The sequence below is a fragment of the Gorilla gorilla genome, chromosome 1 (genome assembly GCF_029281585.2).
Source record: "Gorilla gorilla gorilla isolate KB3781 chromosome 1, NHGRI_mGorGor1-v2.1_pri, whole genome shotgun sequence".
Taxonomy (NCBI): Eukaryota; Metazoa; Chordata; class Mammalia; order Primates; family Hominidae; genus Gorilla; species Gorilla gorilla.
Window position 1 is genome coordinate 84,701,677 of NC_073224.2, and position 17,779 is coordinate 84,719,455.

The 17,779-nt window shown below is 38.6% G+C and overlaps 1 protein-coding gene across 13 annotated transcripts in view; it reads right to left on the reverse strand.

The window, feature by feature from the left end:
* The window catches only part of DNM3 (dynamin 3), a 576,940-nt gene that overhangs the window by 367,202 nt on the left and 191,959 nt on the right, over positions 1 to 17,779 (reverse strand). For all 13 annotated transcript variants that reach the window (XM_031012314.3, XM_055377773.2, XM_063710835.1 and 10 more), the window contains 4 exons: positions 12,905 to 13,047; positions 9,226 to 9,361; positions 6,907 to 6,974; positions 2,591 to 2,729 (listed from right to left, as the gene is read on the reverse strand). In XM_031012314.3, the coding sequence (XP_030868174.1) occupies positions 2,591 to 2,729; positions 6,907 to 6,974; positions 9,226 to 9,361; positions 12,905 to 13,047 (486 nt within the window). The remainder of the gene's footprint in view (positions 1 to 2,590; positions 2,730 to 6,906; positions 6,975 to 9,225; positions 9,362 to 12,904; positions 13,048 to 17,779) is intronic.

Sequence of the window (17,779 nt, forward strand, 5' to 3'; positions counted from 1 at the left end):
GAATGCAAGGGAGTGACCTGGAACTTGGTGGTGACAGTGAATATAAGGAACAGGTACAGCTGGCACCACCTGGGCCTTAATGGAAGACTATGAGAAGGTGAAGGAATAATCTTTGGAAGCCACAAAAGGAGAAATGGCAAATGTCATACCCAATAAAGGCCCTCAGATTTTTCCAGTTTAGGCTGGAATAAATATCCTTCACTGAAGAAAGCTAAAGGGTAAATAGTAACCTCAGGGGAAAAGCTAGATTTTGTGTTTAACTAAGGCAAACTATGAAATGTTTTGAGAAGATAGTAAAAATGTATAGAAGACCAATCCAAGGAGCATAATGGAAAGGGTAGAGAGCAAGAATAGAAGCCAAAAAGTGTCTGGGAACAAGCTGTCTCATCCCATGCCATCAGAACTGACTGTTGGCTTTCCAGTAGGTTGGATAAAATGGGAAATGATAAAAAAAAAAGATTCATGCATACCATAAACACTTTATATAACTTAAAACATAAATGTCCACACATGTGCCAATCTTTTGATGTAAGGCCAAGATCTGTTCTCTGCATATGGATCTGCTGATTGGAGTTATGCATCTTCTGTCTTACATAAATCACATCCTTCATCTATGATTTCCAGTTCTGCTTTCTTTACAGTGGAGGGAGAACCTGAAGATACTTGTGAAATAATTTGAATGCCAAACCTATCCAGATTTTTATAATCCCTTCCTCACACACACACATTCTTTTCATTACCTTGCCTACACCTAGTCAATAGCAAAGCTTTTGTAGCTAACAGTTATCAAGTCTTTTCACAGCATTCAGTTTAGTTTTCATAGAAACAAAACTCAAAGTCTTTTTTGCATTGGGTCAGTTTAATTACTCTCTTTATTTAAAGTATATTATTAAAATAAGCGCAACTGGCTAAATGGGTTTGGGAACAAACACAGCACAACTGTCCCTTGTAAAGAAGACAGGTTAATTGGTGGGAGTAAGAGACATGGACAACCTAAAGAGAAGCCTCTGGCTAAACACATCTGTGTGCTGAGAGTGGCAATCCTTAGGGTTAGTAGGAAACTCAGTATCAGTTAATCTTGAAAGTCAGTAGAGAGATCAATTAAGAGAGCTTTAAATGTACAAGGGACATGATAGGTTGCATTCTGAAGAGTAGGTGAGGGCAGCAGGGATGAGGAGTGTTAGCAACTGACTTGAAGTTTCCAATTGGTGAGATGGTAGAAAGATTGATTTTTTTCAACTCCATGGGCATTCTTTCTGTCCCTCAGTCCCTTAACTCCTGTGGCTCTTTCTTGTTTTGGAGAAGAGAAACCAGGAGTTTAGGAAATGAGGTGGAAGAGCAGTAGGAGCTCTAGAGAAGGGGTCTGAACCTCCCAGTCACCTCTGGGTCCTAAGCTAGCTCCATTTACTGCTTTTCTTTTAGCCTTCACATCTAGGAATTCAGCCCACTTGCCTCTTCTACTATGTACATCTGTTCTTTACCTGAGCCTTTCTGTCAGGTAACTGGGAACTAATATTCATATTCATTCTCATTCTCTGTCCCTCTCATTCTCTCTCTTTCTTCCCACTGGTTTTTCAGAAAGGTAACTGCTAGTAACCATCTATAAAGGGAAGGATAACAAAACTAACAAAAACAGAATTATCCATAGGTTGAAGAAATATTAAAAGCACAAGTGTTAACTGTCAGGGGGCTAGACCTACCCTACTGTAAATACCATCACTAATTCTCTTTTTGTGTTTTTCAATACAAGGTATTCTTTTCATGAACCGAGGAATTCAGCACACGTTCTCCATATTCCTCAGTGAGAAGTCCTCCTACTTGGGAAGTCTTGCCCCAGCACTCTACAGCATAGATTTAATAGATATTCAGGGTAGAGAATACTGACTGCTGCTAAAATGGCAATTTATGGATCAGCCACCATTTACTGAGCACTTAAATTATGGTTAATCAGTGTGTTAGGTGTCCCATAGGTTTCAGGCATCATCTTGTTTAATCCTAACTAAGGTGGTATTACTATTATCATCATCATCCTCATTTCACAGATAAATTAACAAGACTAGAGAGGTTAAGCCCAAGGTCACATAGAAAGTATCAGAGCCAGGATTTCAATCTAGGTCATTGAAACCCCAAGTCTGGGTTCTTATCCACTACACTACACTGCCCCTTCCCAGAACAGCCAGGCTCAAGTGGAATACATATTTGCAATTTAGAAGAATTTTCTTATTGATATATGTACTATCAGTGATTTCCTTCTCTAACAATTACCCTCATCCATGCACCACAGGAAAAATGAGCTTAGGGCATTTGACTAATAGTTTGGAAATAATGTTTATTTGTTTAAGACAATATGGGGAAAATCAGCCAAGAAATATACTCTTTCTAAACCACCGTATTAGGAATGATAGAAGACATTATGTGTCTGCCCTTCATGAAAGCAATTCCCACTCAGTACTTTCCACAACCCTTCCCTGTAGGCAAACACACAACATCTATAACAAAGTGAGGGTCAGGGAAAGAGAATTATGCAATGAGATAGGGAATGTTGATAAACAAAAGCCATGTACTGGAAAGTTAAATAATTCAAACTTACTTTTTTGGTACACTTCTTCACAGTGTTGATTAATTCTTGTATTACCAGATCCACACTCTTCAAGGAAGGCCCTTTCAACTTTACAATCTGTTTCTTGACTATCGCTTCAAATGCCATGTCTGGAGTAAACAACCCTGTCCTGAAGGTAAGAAAGCAAGCAGCCCATGAGATGTTTTTAATTGAGTAATATTCAAAAATCTTTTGAAAAATGTTTAAATTAACATTCCATTTAAATTAAGCATGTAATAGACCAAGTTTAAAAGTTACATAGTGCCCAAAATGTTTATATGGCACATCATGTGACCTTTAACTAATATTTAACTGTAATTTGTCTTACCTTACTGTTTCACAGCAATAAAAAGAAATGCTACAATAGAAATGGTGTTCTCAATTTAGATTCCTATTTCTGAAAGATTCCAAAATCAATTCCTTGCCCTTTGTGGAACAGCGAGTGAGCTTCAGTTTTTATACACTAAAATAGTAGAGTTTCTAGATTATACAATTTATCCATTCCAGGACAACTATATTACAGATAGTTCCCAATCTGAGGGCCTGGGGTACTGGGAGTATAAGACAGTAAGGGGAGTTATGAATTAATTTTAATATTTCAAGATGCCTAAATAATGAATTTACAAAAATAACAAATGATAACCAAAATAACAAGTGTCTTCCTTCGGGCTCTAATTAATTCAAACTGGTGTTATAATAATGCTTTTCTCATGCTGAACAGGAGCTCAGGAAAGCAGATATATACATGTGCATGCGTATATGTGATTCATAAAAAATGAAAAATGATGACTCAAATTTAAACAAAAGGTCAGTAGAGAGAAGCTACAATAACAGGGGACTTTGAACTCTGAATCTTGGCCATGACTGAAGGCTGGCAGGCTCCAGGCTTTGGCACTGGGTACTCCCCACTCCTAGGCCCTCTTCCCTCCCCTCCCCACCTATTCTTATTTAGTTAACTTCTCTTCCTGCAACTGAATTCTACGGTACCTCTTTTGGAAAATCTTTTCAACACTTCCCTTATACTATCTTGACTTGACGCCCCTTCTTATCATTTGCTTAGCACCCCATACTCACCTCTATTTCTAACTGTAGTAATCATACTATATTATAATGGTAATTTCTCTGAACGAGGTACAGAATCAAATCCAAACTGTTTAGTACAATATTAAAATTTTTCCACTGTTTGACTCTAATCTTTCTTCACAGTTATTTTTCTCCTCACCTTTCACGTACCCTATGTTTCAGTCAATTTGCCTTTGCTTATATTGTATGTCTTTGCCTTTGTCTATGATGTTCATTTTACCCTGTTAACAATTTTGGCCTATTCAAATCCCACCTGTGCTTTAAAGCCCAGATGCAAAGCAAGCACTTATAGTTCCAGTCTTGCTGCTGAGACCTTCCTTCTTCGAAGCCCAGCATTCTATTTCACATTGCAGGATACACAGTAGGGAGAGTTGTTACCCTATTTATCTTGATTTGCTCCATAAGGACAGTCTCCCTCCCTTGCTCATAGTCAGCATTCAGTGTTAACAAAACAATGAAGAAAAACAAAGCATCTCTTCCATCAAGTCCTTCATGGGCAAAGAGGGCTTCTTCTATTCAAATAGCCAATGGAATCAAATGGGAAAAAAAAATGTCAAATCAAATATATATTTAAAGGCCTAAATAAGCATACCATGAGTATGTCTTATGCTCAGGACATTGTGCATTTCTTATCATCTTACAGGCAAATTTATAATAACCACCAACAATCCCCTGTTGGTAGGCATATAAATCAGAAATCGACAATCCTGAATTACTGAGATTTTGCAGTTATATTTGACAAAAGCTGTATATGGTAATGAGTTTTACAAGTGAAGTAAAAATACTGTATTTGGCTGAGTTCAAATACTGTATGACCCCAAAAAATGTAATTTGGTTCCACTGCATTTATCAGATAAACATGTTCAAATACCAAATCTGCCCAGCTAAAAAGCAAAACAGTTTCTACACCAAATGTATTCTGGATTTGGTGGAGAAGAAATAGAATGGGGAGCTTAGAAATCCTATCGATGGTAAAAGAAAAAACATTAGATTTGGTTATAGATGTTTTCTCCTCTTCACTTTGTAAACTCGTATCTGCCCATACTATTTGAGATTTGTGGAGCAGATTGTCTAAATTTTGTTTTCTCTTTTTTCTTTCTTTTTTTTATTATTATTATACTTTAAGTTTTAGGGTACATGTGCACAATGTGCAGGTTAGCTACATATGTATACATGTGCCATGCTGGTGTGCTGCACCCACTAACTCGTCATCTAGCATTAGGTATATCTCCCAATGCTATCCCTCCCCCCTCCCCCCACCCCACAACAGTCCCCAGAGTGTGATGTTCCCCTTCCTGTGTCCATGTGTTCTCATTGTTCAATTCCCATCTATGAGTGAGAACACGTGGTGTTTGGTTTTTTGTCCTTGAGATAGTTTACTGAGAATGATGATTTCCAATTTCATCCATGTCCCTACAAAGGACATGAACTCATCATTTTTTATGGCTGCATAGTATTCCATGGTGTATATGTGCCACATTTTCTTAATCCAGTCTATCATTGTTGGACATTTGGGTTGGTTCCAAGTCTTTGCTATTGTGAATAGTGCTGCGATAAACATACGTGTGCATGTGTCTTTATAGCAGCATGATTTATAGTCCTTTGGGTATATACCCAGTAATGGGATGGCTGGGTCAAATGGTATTTCTAGTTCTAGATCCCTGAGGAATCGCCACACTGACTTCCACAATGGTTGTACTAGTTTACAGTCCCACCAACAGATTGCCTAAATTTTAAAACAATAAATAACTCAAGCACCATAACTCCTTTGTAAAATCACCCATCACATGCAAACTCAGTGTCAAGCTTTGCCTTCTCAGGGTCTGTTCCCAGCACAGTCTCAACTTGGCCCTTTGGCAGAGGCTGAACCACAAATGACAACAGACAGGGGCCACCTCCTTCATATGAGGCAATCTATGTACTAGGCAACCTAAGTTTTATTTCCTTGAATTAAGGACACTGCAATTCAACATATGTTCATTAAGTTATGTTTAGCCTTCTGTACATGAAATGAATAAATATGTGCTTTAAAATCATTTGTTCTTATCATAGTTCTTTAAAGAAATTGTTTTGAACTGAATGTGTTCCCCTAAAACTTCATATGTTGAAACCATACCCTTCAATGTGATGGTAGTAGGAGGTGGGGGCCTTTGGGAGGTAATTACATCATGAGGGCAGAACCCTCATGAATGGGATTAGTGCCCTTATAAGAAGAGGCCAGAGAGCTAACTAGCTTTCTCTCTGCCACATGAGGACAGAATAAGAAGACAGCACTGTGCAGGCCAGAAAAGGGATCTCACCAGAACCCAACCATGCTCACACCCTGACCTAGGATTTTCAAACTCCAGAACTGTAAGAAATAAATTTCTGTGGTTTATAAGCCACCCAGTCTGTAGTCATTTGTTACAGCAGTCCAAACAGACTAAGATAGAAGGTAATTTAGAATAATCTCACTTTAAACAAGGGGAAATTCAGACACAAGTTCTACCCCACCCCCAACCCCACCCAGCTCAGGTCCCTCTGCTCTCCTGACTGCATTTCTCAAGCCAGTCCCAATGCATATGCATGACTCTTGGCTCCATGGATACATGCTGTGCCCTCTCACCTCTTTGCCTTTGGTCATCCCACCCCTTCCACCAGAAAGCCCTTTCTTTTATCCTCCAGCCTCAACAACCTCCATTCCATCCTTCCATCCTCTCCTGTCTCATCACACTGCTGCCCACTTCATATGCATGCTCCCACATGTGCAAGCACACATGCACACACAACACCTCCTGGCCTGTTGAAACCATCCTCTCCACAGGAAAGGATAAACTTGAAAGTAACAACCTCCATTAATCTTTCCCAATCTTGCTCCACAACACTAGTCAAAATTAATCTGTCCATTCTCTGGTGTAAGTAATGATTAATTATGAGCATGTCTGGCCTCCCTCATGAAAAATGAAGGCTCTGGAGAACGGGGTCTTGCTAATCTGCAAATCCCCTATTGTGCAGAGTACAGGCTGGAAATGCAGAAAATGTTTTTGCTTTTTCACTTGGAAAAAACTGACTACAGCAATACAGGAAGCTACCATTAAACCCCAAAGTAGGATTTCCTGTTTCTTACTCCCACCTCTGTATTCTACCCTATTCAATGATGAAAAGACGAGTTTCCTAGCCATTTATAAACATTAATTTTCTTTTGGTAGCTTGAACAGATGACAAGAAAAATGTGAATCACTTGCCTGATACCATGTATGTTTTTGATTGCATAGCTTATTTCTCTTCGCAATTCTTTCTCATTGAACTCCATCTGCAGATGCAAAATGAGCCATAGTTATGACACTTAATTCCTTTGAATAATATTGTTGAACATACAGAATGAGAATAACTTGACTTCATTATTAATAAGTGGATACTCATGTCTTTCCTAACCTAAACCCAGATGGTCAAAACATCTGTTTATATAAAGTTCAAGGCAACAGAGAACACTAGGGATTTTGGGGAGTTTGGGGGCAGTGGATTTTAACTCTGTTATAGATATGGAGTGCTATGCATAAGGATGCCTTCTGGACATAAATCTAGCCATTCATTTGAAATGTATAATTCTTCATTCTTTTGCTGAATATGGTAAATTTGAGGGCACAGAAGAATGCATAAATGAGAGTTTCACCTGCTGTGCAGTAGCAGTACAGATGTCCTGAAATTAACAATGGCTGTCTTTTGTCCCTGGCCACTTAAATCATTTGAGTTAAAGGCCTCTTTGTAAAAGAAAATTAGTAATATTTTAAAAAGACAACACAGGATAGATTACAAATATTTCTCAGAAGCACTAGGTACCATAAATCTATTTGGAAGTAGGATCAAAGTGTCACAGAGCTTAGACCTCGAAGGGATAGCCCAAGAACATTGAGTTCAACCCTGACTTCTGAGATTTGGCCTCTCCGGCTTCATTGTCTGTCCATTTCCTCCCCTCACAGCTTATGCCCTAGAATGACGAATTGCTCTAGGTCTCTACCCATAACTGATGGCTTCATAGCTCAGGGCCTTTATCATTCCTCTCCTGTCTGGATCACCCCCTCCTGTAACCTACCTCTTCCTGCTTAACTAGCTGCTCATCCTTCCAAACTCAGCTCAGAAGCCTGGCTCCCTTACACACTTGAGCTGGGATTCATGTCTGTGGGCTGTGTTTCCATAGCACCCTTTGCTGAAGTTTATCACTTTACTTAGCACATTTTAATGAAATTATCTATTTACCCATTTGCCTCCCACACGAAGACATAAGCACTCGCCTCTCTGTTTGAGACAAGTAGCATGGTCCCTAAAACTACTCAACTGCCTATTGGGCATTTTACGCTTAGCACATCCAAAACAGAACTCCTAATTCACTTCTCCATACAAACAGAGCTTTTCCTCCATTTCCCTCATCTGATGGGCACTACCACTCCCTCAGCTGTGAAAGCCAAAACCTTGGAAGTCATCTCAAAACTTCCCTTTCTTCCATTCCCCCATTTCAATCGAAGCCCTAGCAACTTTATCTCCAAAACCCCAAAGCCACCCATCTCTCTATCCTTTCTTGCTGGGGCACTTTTACTGGAAAGCTAAAGAAGTTTAATTCTCAGCATTTCCCCCTTGCACAAGCCTCTTCCAAGACCCTGGGCCTGTGTGTTTATAATTTTGTACTCTTCTTCAAGGGGGCCTGTAAAATTGTAGAAGCTTTAGACTCCACAGAAAATGAATCCACCACTGGTCTGGCCTACTGTTCTCCTCACTCTCTTGGCTCTTTACAATCCAGCAGGTATACTATTCTTCTAAAGTCATCAACAAATCAAGTCACATTACTGCTTAAAACCCTCCTGTAACTTCCCATTGTTAAGTATAAAGACTTTACCTCAACCTAGAAAGCTTTGTGTGAACTGGACACTTCCTCCCTCTCTGAATTCATTTCATGCCCCTCTCCTTCATCAGCCACATCTGTTCTTCACCTGTCATACTTTAGTGCCTTACCTGAGGTTGCTACTTCTGCCTTGAACAACCCCTTTCCCCCAGATCTTTACCCAGCTGACCTCTTCATGCCATTCTGGGCACAGTTTAAATGTCTCCTGCTCAGACAGAATTTGCCTGATTATTCCATTAAAAGTGGCTCACCCATCCCCTCTCTCATATCATGTTACATAAAAACATTTGAAACTTTCGTATTTTGTCTATTTGTTAATTTTCTGTCTTTCCCCACTAGACAAGCAAGGGTCTTCTCTGTCTTAATCACTGGCACCTAGGAATGTGGTGCATAGTACATGCTTAAGAAATATTTTTAAATTAATTAGACAACGAACTAGGAAACTCAATTAGTATTTGTGTTTGAAATGTAGTTAAATCTCATTAAATAAAATCAGAATCATCAGTAAGAACATATTCCTTTCCTGAATTTCATTACCTGAATATGGAGGTTTTGTTCAAAGAACTATGTTAGTTCTATACCACTCACACAATATTGTATTAAGTTGTATAAAACAGAATATGGAAGTGAAGTGAAACTAAGGAAAAAAATAACGTTTGACACAAACCTTTACTATCTCAAAAGGAAAGCGTTCATGAAAAATACGATTGATTTTAGCACCACCTGAGAGTTCCAGGGTATCTACTTGATCCCCTGACCCTTCAATTCTCTTCTCAAAGTCCACAGCAAATTGCTGAACCATCCTGTAATTGTTAAAGAGAAATAGATTCAAGTCAAAGTTACAAGCCTTTGCACTCTTCATTTTCTTTTCCTATGATTATTCCTTAGAATCCTTTTCCAGGTGCTCTTAGTGGCACCTACTGGCAGAGTTAACATTGCACTCTATGTAGCACTCACAGTGTGATTATACAAAATACACATCAGTAAGATTTTAGACATTTAATTAGAATAAATATTTAAATATAGTTGTCTTTCAATGCCTTCTGTTCTTTTGATTGCAGTCATAAAATGGTATTTAAAGAACACTTGAAATAGTTAATCAATTAAACTTTATGTAGAATAATCAAATGGACCTGAACTCCTATGACATCACAACCACCTAGTGTCCCAAATGCTCCAGCTCTATTACTCCCCCAATGTCACAGCCTCAGTCTCTCCTCACATTCTTCCCTAGGTGATCTCAAGGTTGCCATAGCTTCAAGGGTTGTTGAGAAATAGTTTCTCCACACCTTCCGCTTTAGCCCATACTCTCAGAAGAGTGAGTGGCCCATATGCTCAACTGTACTGGATGTTTATTTCCTCTTAGCTGCCTTGAACTCAACACACCTAAAACAACTTCTCAATTTCTTTCACTCCCAAACCTGCTGATCCTCCTGCATTCCCAAGTCTCTCCTCATGGTGGATGATACCACCCACCCCAGGCAGGGAATCTGGGGCATCCAGCATACCTCCCTTTCCCTCACCCAACAGTTGCAGGGAGCCACCAGTTGTAGGTAATTTCTCCTCCATTACAGCTCAGCTGGTTGAGCTCTTCCTCCTCACACCTACTGACACTGCCTTGGTTCAGCTCTCAGCAATGCCTCCCAGCGTCACTGAAGCCTCCTCTAGATGATGATCCTGCTTTTGAGTTTATCTTTGTCAAAGTCAGACCTCACCCTATCAGAATAACACAGATTTGTGACCCCTCTAAACTAGCTCTAGCCTTGTTTTTCAATGGATCCCCACAATTCGATAATACAATCAAAACTCTTTAGCCCATCTCCCAGCATTTTATGGTCTGGCTTTGGCTGCCTCTTCAGCCCCATCTCTTACCACTCATCCCACTCACCTTCCAGCCAACCACAAGGAAGCCATTGCAGTTCCCCAAATGCACCATGTCCCTGTGCTTTTACACTTTTCTTTCTGCTCAGAACACCATTCTCTCTGTCCCTTGCTGCTTTGCCTGACTAATTTTTACGTGTTCTTTAAGACTCAGCTCAAGCATTGGTTCTTCCCAGAAACTTTTCATGATCCATGACTCTATCCGGCACCACTCCTCATCGCCCCTCCTCTGCATCTTCAGCGTGTTTCCTGCAGAGCATTTGGCACGGTACATTAACATTGCCATGTCTATTAGTCACTCTCCTAAGGGCAAGGACCGTGTGTTTTCTTTACCTTTCCCTGCTCAACATAATTGGGAGATTTAATAAATATTTGTCCCATGAAAGAATGAATTACCTTACACTGGCTGCTTGAAAGAAAGAAAGAAAGAAACATGAAAAAAAAAAAAACAACTATTTTCATTTGTGATTACCAGGTTTAGAAACTCCAATTTAAACATACTGGAACTACTTTCAAATTCAAAATCTAAAAGGGAAAAAATTCAAACTATCTAAAACTTGTATCTTTTCATTCCCTTCCATCAAAATCATGGATGAATGAAAAGTAGCTGCAAATTATTTAGGCCAAAGAAGCTAGACTGTAATTGGATTTAGTTATGTTCATGTATATGCTAATTTTATTTTTAAAAACACCTGGAGAGGTATGACATACACACTGAAACATGAAAAATTTTTCAGAAAGTGTACTTCTAGCTGCTCCTTCCCTTAAACCCTATACCTCAGCCACCTGGCCCATTTACTAATCCGAGAACAAATGTTACCAAAGTTCTCATGATTCTCTTGCCCTCCTCCTTCCACATGACAAGGTCCTCTCCTACCACAGGCCCTCTGTTTTCTCTGCAAATTCACATCCTTCCTCACATGTAACTGCTTCCTCATCCGGGCTCCCTTAATATTTTACACTTACAGAAACATAGCATTTATTAGCTTTAACACAATTAATTGTGTTAAATTGTGTTAATTTTTATGTCTGTTTTTCCCTACTCTATTGGGACTTCTTGAGGGCAAGAATCTTATTATTATTCATTTCACAGAACCAGACACTGAGTGCATGAAGAGATTAGACGAAGGAGGAAGAACAGAGAAAGGAAGGCAGGAGGGAAGGATAGAAGAGAGAAAAGAAATAGGTCAGAAAGAATAGGGCCATAAAGAAGGAGCTGAATCAGCCCTCTGCAAATCAAGAATCTGGCTGTGAAAAGTTCTGTAATCGGAGTCCAGTAAAGTCACAGAGGCAAGACCCGGTATTTGCAAGCAGAATGGTTTTAGTTGGATATTAAGATAATGACCTAGGGCCTAAACAGAAATAGCTTTCTCTGTAACTTGAAGAGTTTTTGCAAGAGCTCAACAAAACCCAAGAACGAAAAGAAAGAATAAATTAGGAAAGAGTTATATCTGGAAAAAAAAAAAAACTCTTTCCTTTGTATAATATTTTTAATGAGGAAATATAGGATGAAGCAATTAATATTGTATTTAAATATTTGAGCATTTGGGAATCTCCTCACAAAGAAAGAAATTATAGTGTGCACTTTAAATGCCAGTTGAAGGATGCTTTGATTGCCACGCTGCTGGGGAGAAAAGTGCGCCATAAGAGGTGCCAAACATCATCTTCAGAGATAGACCTCGGGTATCCTGCAGTGTGTGCTGGGCAGGGGAGCCTTCCTGTTGAGAGGGACTTGACACAAGTGGCAGCACAGGATAAAGGAACTGATGGCGACAGAAGGATTTGAGGGAGAGAAGAAAGTGTAAGATATAAAGAGCTAGGAATTCTATAACAATTCTCTGCTATCCTACCCCAAGACACCACAGGAATAACTCTAGTAACCCAAAGATAAGATGGGAAGATCATGAAGGGGTGAAAAGATGCTTGGCAGTTTCACATTTGCATTTTCAAAGGACTACATTAAAATCATTATGTAAAAGGAAAAAAAAAACTACAGCCTTATTGTTAGAACTTTTAAATTAAACCCTTGGTTCTCATTCCACTGAAAAATGCACACAAATAAGTTACATGAAATAATTGGAATAAAGGATAATAAGTACAATTGACATCCATAGAAACAGCTGAAAAATACAAATGATATTTGCATCTGTATTTACCCACTTCTAAGACAAGGGACAAAAATTCCTGCTGGGTCATCCCTAATGGTTTTACTCACTTAATCCAGTTTTAAAAACACAATTTAAATGGGCATGAGGATGCTCAACTGGTAAGTTGATAATAACAGAATAATACCAATAATTCTTGTTCAACAAAGCATAAAAATTCAAGAGTTATCGTGTATCATATAGATAGCCTCATATAGTTTACTTGCTACCTAAGAAGCAACATGACAAATAGATTAAGGCAATAGAAAACTAAAGAAATTAGATTAAAATGCTGAGCCAAGGAAGGCAAAGGTGACCTACTGCAGCAATGCTTTGGTCTTCCTTGTTGGGTCTTCTGGTTTGAAATTTTTGTAGGCTTCTACTTCATGTTCTATGGAGAGCAACTGTCCCTGTAGTTTGTTCCTGAAGTTTGGTAGGGTATCCCGAATGTGGTTGGTAAGTTGCTAAACAAAACAAAATGATACACACAGATTGAAGATTGAATCATATACACAGATTAAAGATTAACTCATGAGACAAAGATCCGCCTCCATTGTTTTTCTAATAATTCAAAATTTCAAACATTATGTCTGCATTTGACATTGACTATTATGTAGATAGGGAGAAGAAACACCAACTCCCTCCTCCACTGCCCTTCAGAGATGCTCAAAATTCCTTCATTTAGAGTCACTCACTTGAGCTATCTCTTTAAATCCAGGAAGACCCTGTTAAAATGCAGCTAATGTTACTAATGAGGCTGCCCAATAACACCTTAGCATGGATTGATTTACCAGGTCTCCCACCTTGTAGAAAGGAACCTTAAGTTAGAATGTGATAGAAATGAAGGAAGCTAGGAGTCACAGGTGCTACCTGGTGTTCTCAGGACTAAGTGGTTTACCACACTGATGAAGCTCAGGTAGCCAAGGTGCTAGAGGCACCTGTCAGCTGTTAATTTTCTCCACATTCTTCAGCTGACGCAGAAACTTACTCGTACTTCCATCTCTAGGTCCCAGTGCAACTCCATGACTGAGTAAGGGAAAGCTCTCTCTGCTATTGAAGGCTTGACATAACCATCTACTTGGCATTTCCACTGAGATCAGCAGGCACCTCAAGCTCAGTACAATAAAAACTTTTCCAAGAGCCTAAGAGTGCATGATTAATTAAGAACAAAGGTGAGATAAAAACCCAGATTGTTTAGGTCTTACGGCCTTTCTATTACAATGCAGTTAAAGAAAAGTCTGAATTAAAAGAAAAAACAGATAATCTTGAACTTCCTAAGTGATGAACTTGAAATCAATAAAAAGAATATAAACTTCCTAGAAATGCAGAAAAAAGAAAAAATATTAAACGTAAGGAGAATTTGTTAATCCAGTCTATCATTGTTGGACATTTGGGTTGGTTCCAAGTCTTTGCTATTGTGAATAGTGCTGCAATAAACATACGTGTGCATGTGTCTTTATAGCAGCATGATTTATAGTCCTTTGGGTATATACCCAGTAATGGGATGGCTGGGTCAAATGGTATTTCTAGTTCTAGATCCCTGAGGAATCACCACACTGACTTCCACAAGGGTTGAACTAGTTTACAGTCCCACCAACAGTGTAAAAGTGTTCCTATTTCTCCACATCCTCTCCAGCACCTGTTGTTTCCTGACTTTTTAATAATTGCCATTCTAATTGGTGTGAGATGGTATCTCATTGTGGTTTTGATTTGCATTTCTCTGATGGCCAGTGATGGTGAGCATTTTTTCATGTTTTTTGGCTGCATAAATCTCTTCTTTTGGGAAGTGTCTGTTCATGTCCTTTGCCCACTTTTTGATGGGGTTGTTTTTTTCTTGTAAATTTGTTTGAGTTCATTGTAGATTCTGGATATTAGCCATTTGTCAGATGAGTAGGTTGCGAAAATTTTCTCCCATTTTGTAGGTTGCCTGTTCACTCTGATGGTAGTTTCTTTTGCTGTGCAGAAGCTCTTGAGTTTAATTAGATCCCATTTGTCAATTTTGGCTTTTGTTGCCATTGCTTTTGGTGTTTTAGACATGAAGTCCTTGCCCATGCCTATGTCCTGAATGGTAATGTCTAGGTTTTCTTCTAGGGTTTTTATGGTTTTAGGTCTAACGTTTAAGTCTTTAATCCATCTTGAATTAATTTTTGTATAAGGTGTAAGGAAGGGATCCAGTTTCAGCTTTCTACCTATGGCTAGCCAGTTTTCCCAGCACCATTTATTAAATAGGGAATCCTTTCCCCATTGCTTGTTTTTCTCAGGTTTGTCAAAGATCAGACAGTTGTAGATATGCGGCGTTATTTCTGAAGGCTCTGTTCTGTTCCATTGATCTATATCTCTGTTTTGGTACCAGTACCATGCTGTTTTGGTTACTGTAGCCTTGTAGTATAGTTTGAAGTCAGGTAGCGTATACACCATGGAATACTATGCAGCCATAAAAAACGATGAGTTCATGTCCTTTGTAGGGACATGGATGAAATTGGAAATCATCATTCTCAGTAAACTATCGCAAGAACAAAAAACCAAACACCGCATATTCTCACTCACAGGTGGGAACTGAACAATGAGAACACATGGACACAGGAAGGGGAACATCACACTCTGGGGACTGTTGTGGTGTGGGGGGAGGGGGGAGGGATAGCTTTAGGAGATATACCTAATGCTAAATGACGAGTTAATGGGTGCAGCACACCAGCATGGCACATGTATACATATGTAACTAATCTGCACATTGTGCACATGTACCTTAAAACTTAAAGTATAATAATAATAAAATAAAATAAAAAAAGAAAAAAAAAGTAAGGAGAATTAACATATCAAGATTGACTGAAGAAACTATTTTAAGTCATCTTTATGTTTATCTGAGGTTACCTGAATATATTTATTAAATAAATCTAGAGTTATCTGTCAATAGTTTATAACTGTATTACCCCCTTGCTCGCAGTAATAAATTATTGTTAGCACCCTGGCATGCGTTGTTGTTCTAACTATGAAGCAGGCAACAAAAGAGCTGAGAGGACAGCATTCCCGACAGCAACGTCACAAGAGACAAGGACCCAAGTCTAACAGAAGCAGCAGCCACAAGAAACCAGCAACCAACTGATTGCCATGTGAACTGGTAAATAATAAAAATACCTGATTTCCACCTTTTGCTTCTCAGATATCTCCAGAGCAAAGCAATACTGCGGCTTTCTAAAACACTTCTTCCCCTGGCTTCCATGACTCCAGCTCCTCTCATTTTTCTGCTATCCATTCTGGATGTATCTTCTCTATTTCCTTGGACAATTCACCCTCTTTGCCAGAACAGTAATTATTGAAATTCCTCAAATCTGGGTCCAAGGCCTCTTTTTTATTTACTCTCTGTTCTCTCTTAAGGGAATCTCATTCCATCCTGGCTTCAATAAACATCCAAATACCTATAGCTGTAAGATGTTGTCTCCAAACAAGATTTATCTTTGCTGTGGCATGCATATTTGACCAGTTGATTGACTTCTCCTCTTGGATGTGTCAATGATATCTCAAGCTCAACATGTCCAAAATCAAGTATTTGATCTTCCCTTCAGGGTTCCCCGTCTTGGTGACTTCATAAGAATCTGGAAACCTGAGACATAACCTTGACTCTACCTCTCCCATTACCCAACAGCTCTAATCTACCACCTAGTCCTCAATTTTCCTGAACATTTCTCAAACCTGCCCCTTTTTTTACTCTCCACTGGCCCTTACCACAACCAAATTCCCATAATTTCTCACTTTTACTCCTAACTGGTCTACTCTTGGTCTTCTTGTCAATACAATATTCTTTTTTCACCCACGGATCTGATCTTGTTGTTCCTCTACTCAGGACCTTTAAATGACTCCTCATTGGTCTTAGGTAAGAGCCCAAATCCTCAATTTGGTCTAGAAACATTACAGGATTCAGCCACTGCCTACATCTCCAATATCATCTAATACAACTCACAACCTCTTTCTCTGCCTTCCCCCCACAGTGAAAATTTCATTCAATTTTTCAAAAACGTCATGTCATTTTCCAGTATTTTCCATATAAATTATCCCACAGGAGCAGAAGTATTGGTACACATACATAGCCATAGAATTATCTTAGTTTCAAACATAGTATAAATATTATTGAAGCAATAAAGAGAGAGTGATTATCCAGGAAAGGAGAAATCTTCAGTTAAAACAAAATCATTCAATTTTTAGTCAACGAGAATCCAATTGTGTCATAACTTGGGGGTCACCTGTAATAACCTAATAGTCAACCACCTCCTTTTGTTTTTCCAGTATTCAAAACCTAACTCATTTCCGGCTTTATCTTTCTAATCATATTAGTGAGTTTCCTCTGAGATTTTTTCAGTTTATTTGTATTTTTTGTAGGCAAATACAGCTGTTAAAGCAGTATTCTAAAGAGAGTTTTGACAGTGCAAAATATATTGATAGAGTGTTAGCATTCTTGCATAACAATGCTCCTTCTCTAAAATATATTCATATTTTTAAATGATACAATCATAGTGATGTTTCCTAGTGTCCAAATATTTATCCTTAATTAAAAAGTATAAACTTTACAATAGTCTGTATTGTATCTCTTAAAATGGAATTATAACATAATTTTTTATTTTCTAAAATTTCTTCTCAGTTGTTTTGCCTAAATGGTTCAGGTATAATGTCACATATTGTGACAGCTATTGATACTTTCCAGGAGCTAAGTATCAGAAATCTACTTGATTGATTGATTGCCTGATTAAGTTTGTATGTAACAGTTAAAGCATAACTTACAAGAATATTTGTGAGAAAGGCTGCTAATCACATTAAGTCAATACAATCAAAACTCAGGGAGGGGGCCCTGCATTCAATGACAATGATGCTTGTCATAACACTTAACTCCAATAGGGGAAGGAATATCTGTAACCAAGTAAGAGCATTGAGGATTTACGGAAGAAGTGTGTGCATAGTGCATGGAGCGGGGTAGGCAGAAGGCCCAATTCTAAATTATCGTGGGAAAAGGGGTTATCTAGAAAAGCATCTTAGATGAGTGGAAATCAATGATTATTTAATTAGGATTTGTGATTCTGAAGATTTTAAATTAAGAAGCAAATCCATTCTAAACAAAGCCATAAAAAAAATTTAACAGAAAGTGTAACCTAGCCATTACAGACTGGTGCTTCAAAAACAGATCCCAAGAGATCAGCTTTTCAAAGC